At 41.8% G+C, this 9,213-nt stretch overlaps 1 protein-coding gene across 1 annotated transcript; it reads left to right on the top strand.

Moving 5' to 3' along the window:
- Positions 1–335: 335 nt before the first annotated feature.
- On the top strand, positions 336–7,041 carry sox18 (SRY-box transcription factor 18). Its single transcript, XM_084720322.1, has 2 exons — positions 336–1,202; positions 4,981–7,041. Exons 1-2 carry the CDS (start codon positions 797–799, stop codon positions 6,369–6,371), a joined length of 1,797 nt encoding a protein of 598 aa, XP_084576448.1. The 5' UTR covers positions 336–796; the 3' UTR covers positions 6,372–7,041.
- The last annotated feature ends 2,172 nt before the right edge of the window (positions 7,042–9,213 follow it).

The following is a 9,213-nucleotide window of genomic DNA, read 5'->3' as shown; positions in this document are numbered from 1 at the left end:
TGTGTATTCATGTGTGTGTGTGTGTGTGTGAGAAGCTCCATTCTCAGTTGGGCAGAAACAATGGAACCTCTCTGATTACATCTCCCTGTACAGGCGGACAGGGTGTGTGTGTGTGTGTGTGTGTGTGTGAAGCATCAGGGGGGAGGAAAGGGTGGCGGTCATGGAGGAGGAAAGAGGGGGAGGCAACGCTTGGACCGGCCCCCCCTACCCCTCCTTTGCTCTGTCTCCCACACACACTCGTCCCTTCCTCTCGCGCCCGCCTGGCGTCTCATTGGTTAAATCCCCAGCTATATATTTATGTGATTGGTCAGGGCGGGGTATATATACTCAGCGTGGGTCGGTTAAGTCTGGCCACAAGTTTCAAAACTTTCAAACAGGGCAGACAGACAGAGAGACATTGAGTCGGACGGCCTGAGTGACGGAGGAGAATCGAGCTCTGGACAAACCGCTGCACCACACACTCCAAACAAGAACTGTTGTCTTTTGAGAAAAAAAAAAAAAGTCCGAGTGAAGAAAAGAAAGAGGCAGAGTCATTGTGGATCATTTTCAGGGGGAATATCCTGCACCACAACTTGTTTGTTTTCTCTTTCTTTCTCGTCTTCCCCCTCCTCTCAGATCTCGATGCTTTGCTTTGGGATTTGTGCTCCGAATCCATCAAATTCCTCTCTTGATCTTTCTGTTTGTCATCTGAAACATTTCGAGTTACAAATTTTTTCCAGAACTTTGCAACCCAACAAACAGAGACAGACGTTTGCAGGATTTCACTTGGACTAAAAAGCTGAATCCAAGTTCTGGAATGAATTTAACCGAGCCCAGCCTGTCTAGGGAGACTCTCCTGCATGCCGGCCGGGTGTCTCTCGGGGGCCCCTGGGCGTCCAGGACACCGAGCCCTGCTTCTGATTCTGAGATGGGTTTCGAGCAGAACCTCTCCGGGGACTGCAGTTCTCCCGACGGCCTTGGGAGCGGGAGCATGAGGAGAACAGAAGCAAGGATTTCTCTCACGCCCAGCTCAGGGGGACAGAGCCCGGACATGAACCAGGCGGGAGGTGTGTCGGCGGGCACGGCCGACGGGAAGGCCATGGGGGGCGAGCAGAGGATCCGGAGGCCCATGAATGCCTTCATGGTCTGGGCTAAAGATGAGAGGAAACGACTGGCCCTGCAGAACCCTGACCTGCACAACGCTGTGCTCAGCAAGATGCTCGGTAAGACAAAAAAGCCTAATCGGGGGGAAAAAAAACCCCTCTTAAACTGTGGGACTTCAAAACTTTCCAGTGAAACCACACTTATGAAATCCAATTAAAGTTGGCAGCTTTTTAAAAGTTCATCAGAAGAGAAGATTCTGAGAATGCCAAGACCTGGGTCAATTCACTTTTTTGCAATTATTTCCGCTTGAAGTGTGAAATTTCCCGCATCAGAAAGCAGTTTCCCAAAAGCATCTTCAGGCGACAGACAAGTCTGTGGGCTGAGATCATCTTAGTCTGAAGATGCTGTTGGGAAACGGGGCCTTGAACAGTTTAGATCCAAAATGTCAAACAAATGTTTTATAAATTAACTTTCAGGTATGTAATTGTGACTAAATGTTTGAGCAGTTTCTCTTTGACTCCTGTGACAAACCCCACCCGTCTGAGTCACTGTAGTCACCGTAGTTTTAATAGCACTAATGTAAACCATCAAGTGCTTCATATTAAAATCATTGTACACATGTCGGACTCACAAATGTACACATTTCTATAACTACATGATTTGCTTGTTACTTTTTTCTTTTCACAAATCATCCATCGTTTAAATATGACTTATGAGTAAGGCAGTTTTATTCCCACAACTTCATATGTACTAGAAATGTTAATGATTGATGGATAATTGATTAATCACCATTAAGAATTTAACCAACTAAAAATATATTTATCGATAATTAACTGATAGTATTGAAATGATAGTAATTGTGGCTCATTTGACAGTGTTTGTTAGATAAGGAAACTTAATCTTCACCTTGAACTGGGTAAAAAAGAAAAAACAAGAATAAAATGTTCAACACTGATACAGTATATACTTTTACAATCAAACCCTTGTTTGAGACTATTGACTATTTTATCAGAGATAGAAAGTATTTTGTTGGAAGGGAGCAACATTTGCCGTGTTATTATTGTTGAATCTGTAAGTTTCATGCGTTGCCAGGTTTGAGGAGTTTTAAGCGCTAACATCTTTACCACTGAGGCATTAAACTGACATAAATTATGATTGGCTGAAGAACACAGTTTCAGATGTCAGATGTTTAGCTGATGATCTAAAATAACTTGCGGTGAAATTAATTAATATTTCATGCCTAGATCTCCACATTAAAGTGATGACATTTAAGTGAGCATCACACACTCGAAAGGAGCACAAAGTTTGTAGTTTTCTTGGTGACAGAGTCAGTGGAAAAAAAAATCCATGTCAGTAGAAATGTCTCCAACCGCTCCGGCAGCATAAATCACCTCTCCACTGTCCATCATGTTCTCATTATGATGGTCCAAACTCTGCAGTTTTGTAAAAATATGGAGTCCACTGTAACCAACATGAATCCAAAGTGACCACAGCCGCTGCTCTCCCCCAGTGAGGAAACTACAAACTTTTTATGACCACATTTTAACTGTGCAGGAGGTGAGGATCTGATAGAAAAGATTTTGGCTGGAGTTTTTATTTCTGTATATATTTTTATTTAAAACTTAATTTAAGCAGGTCGTCTGTCATCAGTGTAACAGGAACCAATCAGAGGGGTCAGGGCTTACATTCATCGTTAAATAAGAAAGGACTGATGGAAAACTAACTCACTGCATTAAAGACTTCAGTGAACTGATTAAACCCCAAAAGTGTACAAGTGAAAGGATTAATAAGAATTAGATCTGAGTAGTTTCCAGTACTAAACTCAATAGGTGTTAAAAAAAAAATTATTGAACATTTGTGCCAAAGTTTAATTTTTGTTCCACTAAATTTCCTCTTGTTGATGTCAGAAAAGCATGACAAAGTGAGAAAACTGCACAAGAGCATGTAGCAGTTTTTACTGGCTTGTTTTTCTGTTACTTTTAGAGAGGAACATGCTCTTTTTATTACCCTACTTCAAATTCATACAATGTCTCATATTCACACTTCTGAGAGCTTCTCGGTTTAATCAAAGTCTGCTGAGCTCCTCTGCAGCTTGAGAATTTCAGAGCCAGTCTGACAATCATCAGAAGGTTTCTGGAAGGAAAAAATCTTTCTCAGATCTAAAGGCTGCTGGTGTCGACAAACATGAGACAAACTAGGAATGTAAGCACTGGGGTCACTGTCGACCGATAAAAAGTTGATCTGACACCAAAAATAAAGTCACATTCAAACATTTAATCATCCAATTGACTATTCAGTTACACTGTTGGTGTAATTTCCCATTGTGAAGGCCTTTTATCTTGGTTTTATTGATTCTGTTGAAAATAAAAATCCGCTGGGGAAATAATTAATGCTTCATTTATAAACTGGCCCGTCAAAATTGACTCAGCCTAACATATTCCCTCAATGGTAGCTACAGCCCTGTGCAAGGAGTTTTCAACTACTTATAAAACAGTCTCGATTTAATATTGATGCCTCTATATGACCTACATAAGTTAACAAGACCATCTGCAAGAAGACTGGCTATTTATATACAGTTGTTCCTGATCCCTACCACAGGGTCAGAGTGTTCTTGATGTGTTCACAGGTTTTACAAAAACAACAAATATAAAAGTTCCTTGTAGTAGCTTGTATAAAGTAAATAAATCAAATAAATAAGCTGATTCCCAAAGAGTCGGGACACTCTGTGAAACATAAATAAAACCAAATGTGACAACTTGCTAATTCTTTTGGACATAAACTCAATTAAAAACAGTCCAAAGGCAACATATTTAATGATTTACCTGACCAACTTAATTGATTTTTGTAAATATCCCGAATTTTATGCCTCAAACAAGTGGGAACAAGGCCAACAAAAAAAAAGGACCTGTCTGGAACATTTCACAGGTAAAAAGGTTAAGTGGTATCAGGTGACAGTATCATGACTGGGTATAAAAGGAGCATCCTCAGAAGGCTCAGTAACAACCAGATGACTGAACTCTTTTCTCTTGCAGCATCTTTTTTTCATCTTTTTTCAACTTTTTTTGGAATCTGGGGTTCTATGTGTCTCAGCAACGTTTAGACTATATGATATTAATAACCCTCTCAAAATGAAGCTCTGTCTTATAGGTTGTATTGTGTTTATTTCAGTGCTTTGTACAACTCACAAACATGTTGAGACACGTCTCCTGACTGTTCCTGTCTTAGGCATTACAGAAACAGGACAAAAAGTAGTTCCTGCTTGAAACTGCGTGCAACAAGTCTGTGGATTATCTTGAGTACTCGATCATGATAACCGAGACTCCAGTATATTGGAGCGACAGCAGACATCTCTACGGCCGATATCTCCAAAACTCAGCAGCTCACACCAAAACAATTTAGATGGATAAATTGTTTTATATGCCATGTATTTGTGATTTTTGGGTGTACTGTCCCTTTAACCACGTACACTGGCATTACAAATACATTGAGGATTGGATTTCTCGCATAATAATGTGTCGAAATTCCCCTGTTAAGTTATTTCTCGTGCAAAAATGTTGGCATTGCACTGGTTCCAGCTCCTAAAATAGGATTTTTCTACTGACATTTTTTGTCTTCTATGACTGTAAACTGACTACCTTTGGGATTTTGACAGTTTGTTAGACATGTGAGGGTATTTTTCACTATTTTGTGATATTTTGTAGGCCAAGCACTTGATTAAAAATTGACAAAATAAGTGTCAAATTAATTCAGAATAAAGAAAATTATTTCCTGTACCTTCGAATCTACTGTTTGATCAAAATCTTGGTGATGGCTTGATTTAGATAGCGATTGTTTGCTTGTGTACCTTGAAGGCCCTATGATGATGAAAATAATCACTGACTTTTTTGTACCTTTCAGGTCAGTCTTGGAAGTCCTTGAGTGCCACAGACAAGCGACCATTTGTGGAGGAAGCAGAACGTCTCCGTGTCCAGCACCTCCAAGACCACCCAAACTACAAGTACAGGCCTCGCCGCAAAAAGACCACCAAAAAGCTCAAGCGGGTCGAACCGGGGCTTCTGCTGCACAGTTTAGCCCAGGGTGGGGCACCGGGCCTTGGATTAGGACCTGGCGTCAGCCCGCTGGGTGCAGATGGTATCTCTGGAGGTTCTGTTTATGGACATTCAGGCTCCCACCCTTCACATCACCATCACTCCCACCATCTGCTGCCTTCTCTTGGGCACTTCAGGGACCTCCAGGCCCCAGGACACCCAGAGCTGGAGACCTATGGTCTGCCCACTCCAGAAATGTCCCCTCTGGATATTCTGGAAGATGGAGCTGGGGAATCTGTGTTTTTCCCCCAACATATGCAAGAGGAGGCAGGGATGGGAGGTTGGAGTGGGTACCACCACCACCTTCACCATCACAACCAGCATTACAGCCATAACTACAACAACCATAGTCACCACAACTCCATACACGGTGCAGTTCCATATGGTCAGAATGCAGGGATGAGTGTGGGTCCCAGTTTAAGCAGCACCAGTATGAATTCCAGTTTGAGTCCTGGTAGAAGTTCCAGAGTTGATTCAAGAATGAGTTCTGTCGAATCAAATATGCCCTCAAGCATGAGCTCTGCCACTTCAATTTTGACGAGTTCTGTCAACTCCAGGTTAAATTCTAGTCACCATATCGCCTTGAGGAGTCCTGTAAAGTGCCCACCATCTCTTTCTGACTCCTCCTCCCCTGTTTCCTACTCCCAGCCATCCATCAGCCTGCCTGAGCCCATAAAATCCCACCAAACACCACATCAAGCCACCACTCCTGTCAGTTACTTCGGCCAGATGTACAGCAGCAGCACCCCAAATCCTACATATTATATGCCCTCTCACCTGGGGCAGCTTTCACCTCCTCCTGAAACGTCTCCCTCTTCCTGCTCTTCCTCCTCCATCGTCCAGTCAACCTTCCCTCCCACTTTGCACTTAGACCATTCAAGTCCAGAGTCCTCCAGCCATCTGGGGTCTTCTTCTGCTGAGTTTTGGTCCGAGGTGGACAGGCATGAATTCGACCAGTATGTAAATGTTGGAAGGAATCGAGAGGAGGCCTATGGACGTGGTGGGGCCGGTGCGTTGAAAGTCCTGAGTGGGCGTAGTAGTAGTAGTGTAGGTAGCAGCATGAACAGCAATGTTATTAACAGGGATGTCAGTAGTATTTTGAATGGTGCTGGTGGGTGTGATGAAGGGAGCAGCCCTCTTATATCAGCTCTCTCTGATGCCAGCAGTGCTGTCTATTACAGTGCCTGTATCACTGGATAAATACTCCATGATCTCATCTCTCATACGTACCTCCTTTCAGACTGTACAGTTTATTTTGGTTCATTTGAACCAGATAGGGAGGAAGTATATCAGCAAGATTAGTTTTGGCTCATACTTTTAGTCCAGTCATTCATATGTCTTGCTTATCTTTGATAAATTGCAAAAGTTTAAAAAGTTGAGTTTTGTCTAAACACTAAAAAGAAAGATACTAATGAGTGGTTTCATTGCAACACTTACTGGAGCCCGACCTGGGTAGAGCCAAAAACCACAGTTTTTGAAAAATGTGGCAACTTTAAAAAAACAAACAAAAAAAAGAAACCACTATTGTCAAATTAAATAAACAGGTGCCTTTTACTTATTTTTAGAGTAGTTAACACATTCCTGAACATGATGTTGATTCTTGATAGCTACAGGCTAGTGTGGCTAGTTTAGATTTGTGAGGTTAGGTATGTTAACATGCTAGCATGGGTAACTTGCAACCTACAAGTAGGATTTGTGAGATATGCATGGATAACTAGCTCCAGCACCTTTGGTGGCAGAAGCTAAAACAGCAAGTCACAGCTTTGCTGAGCAACTGCAAAATCAGCTACTGTCAGTCACTTAGTTAGCATAGCAGATGGCATTAGCTACTGTAAAGGTGTTAGCAAAGAATAAAAATCATCACTCTAACCGTGATGCTCTTCATCAAGATATGGTCTCTTCACTCAAATGAGTAGCTACCAAAGTTCTCAAGGTGCTTTCAGAAAAAAACAAGAAAATAAAGAAGTAGGCCCAACAGACGGCAGCTGGAGAGCTTCTAGCATTGGGTTTTTTGGGCTCTTCTGGGCATGACCCACCCGTCTCTGCCTCTGATTGGCTAAAGGCCCAGTCACACATATATAATCAGGGGGCATGGCCACAAATTTACATCCTTTCTTTGCATTAGGTTCAATGATCTGCGATGGCCACTCCTTTACATTTGCGTATTTGTGACCAGGCCCGTACTCTAATATTCTTACCCTGATGGGTTGATTCCAACAAACATGGCTGTGTCGCATTACGGTTGCGCCACGTCTGCTGAAGCTGCCAGTCAACAAAATCCTTGTGATTCCACCAGCAGTGGTTCACTGCGTCCCCGAAGCGGCTCTCTGCTCTGCTCTGCTTCAAAGAGAGTCTATTTTTGACAGATCAGATCAACTGAGCTGGAAGTCAGACAAACAAAAAGCAAAGAGTCATGATCAATTTTCAAAATAAAAGACCCCGTGCAGACTCACGGTCATGAAAACAGACAAAAACATGTTCAACTACAGAGCCTATTACCAATGATAGAAGCACAAAAATCAGGAAAAGAGGGCCAAATCAACAAATCTGAGCAAGCAAAACACTCTGCTGCTGAAACGCTTTTGAAATGCTGCTGGTGGGACAAATCAAAAGCGAGGCACAGACTAGTGGAATCAACAGGTAACACTTTTCCATTTCAATCCTCACGTCTGCACCAAACCCAACAATGAGGAAATACCTATCAGAGGCAGAGTAGGGTCGGTCTTGCCAAGAAAATCCATAATAATGCATTTTTCAGTTCTTTATCAAGGGTGCTAGGTCTCAATGTTAGCCTGTGTAATGCTGACAATCCAGGAGTCTTTATCAATGGCTGGATACATAGTATGAAGGACTCAACAAGGGCTTGTCTTAGTTGAAGTGCCTTTGAGCAAGACACTAAATTTCCTTCCTGTTCCATGGGTTTTGTTTCTCTGCACTCTAACCCCCTTTCGTGTACATGTGATAGGAAAATATGTCTTTAATTGCACTGTGTGAACTCCACAACTAAGACGAATCAGAATTTCAACATCATCTCATATGTTTTTTGACATTTCATCTCAGGACCAGAGACAAATATTCATCTCACTGAACTTCTTTAAAGTTTAGACTGATTCATCTCCTTCGTAAAATGGGAACATGACAGACAATGGAGGACAAAGTCGGGAGATGGACGGAGAGAAAAAAGACTCGATGGGAGAGACTTGATCCAGCCTCCTCGTATCTCTCCACAGCGATGTCGGGAAAGCCTTGGCCACAGACCCAGAGCAGACCACTGATGTCTCCCACAAACTATCAGGATGTTTTACAAGCCGGGTTGGGTTCTTTCTGACCGTGATACATGCCGTTCCCTCTCTCGCAGTCTCTCAGTCCATGACAGGGCCTCATGTCAAGCTCCGAGCCAAAATCTGCGAGTTAGAAGTTGCTTTGCTTCTTGGCAAACGCAGATATATGTTGATGATTCAAAGATCATTCTTTTTAACCAGTAAGCCTTTCTGGTATAACAAGCATATCACTTGTTTAAACAAAATGTTCTTTTGCAAAGTCAAAAAGTGTAATTTAGTTCTACAAATAACAGAAGATTGGCTTCTACAAATTAAGTGCCATTGGAATAAGTCTTGTGTGGTAGATCATAAAAACTTTATACTTAAACTTCTTCATGTCCAACGTCTGCATATTTGCCAATTTACGCAAAGCAACTTTATACTCCCACATATTGGTCAGCAGTTTAACCTCTCAAAACACAAATTGTCCTATTCTTAATTTCATAAAATGATCGATTGGAAATGAAGGATAATGGTTCATGTGCTAGGTCTTATAATGTTTTTGAAATCTTGGTTTGATGTAGCCGTTTACTGTATATATAGATGCTGTGCCTCTTGGCAGTATGTGAAGGAGAAATTGAGACTATGAAATGTTCTCTTTGCACTGGGTTTAATGTCTTAGCTGTATAGAAGGAACACTACTTATCAAAAGTCAAATGTCCATAAGTTTAAATATGTTTTGTACAGAAAGGACTGTGTTTATTTTGATTTATAGGTTATGT

The sequence above is a fragment of the Lutjanus erythropterus genome, chromosome 6 (assembly GCF_056507025.1).
Source record: "Lutjanus erythropterus isolate fLutEry1 chromosome 6, fLutEry1.hap2, whole genome shotgun sequence".
NCBI lineage: Eukaryota > Metazoa > Chordata > Actinopteri > Lutjaniformes > Lutjanidae > Lutjanus > Lutjanus erythropterus.
This window is presented reverse-complemented; position numbering and strand designations above follow the sequence as displayed.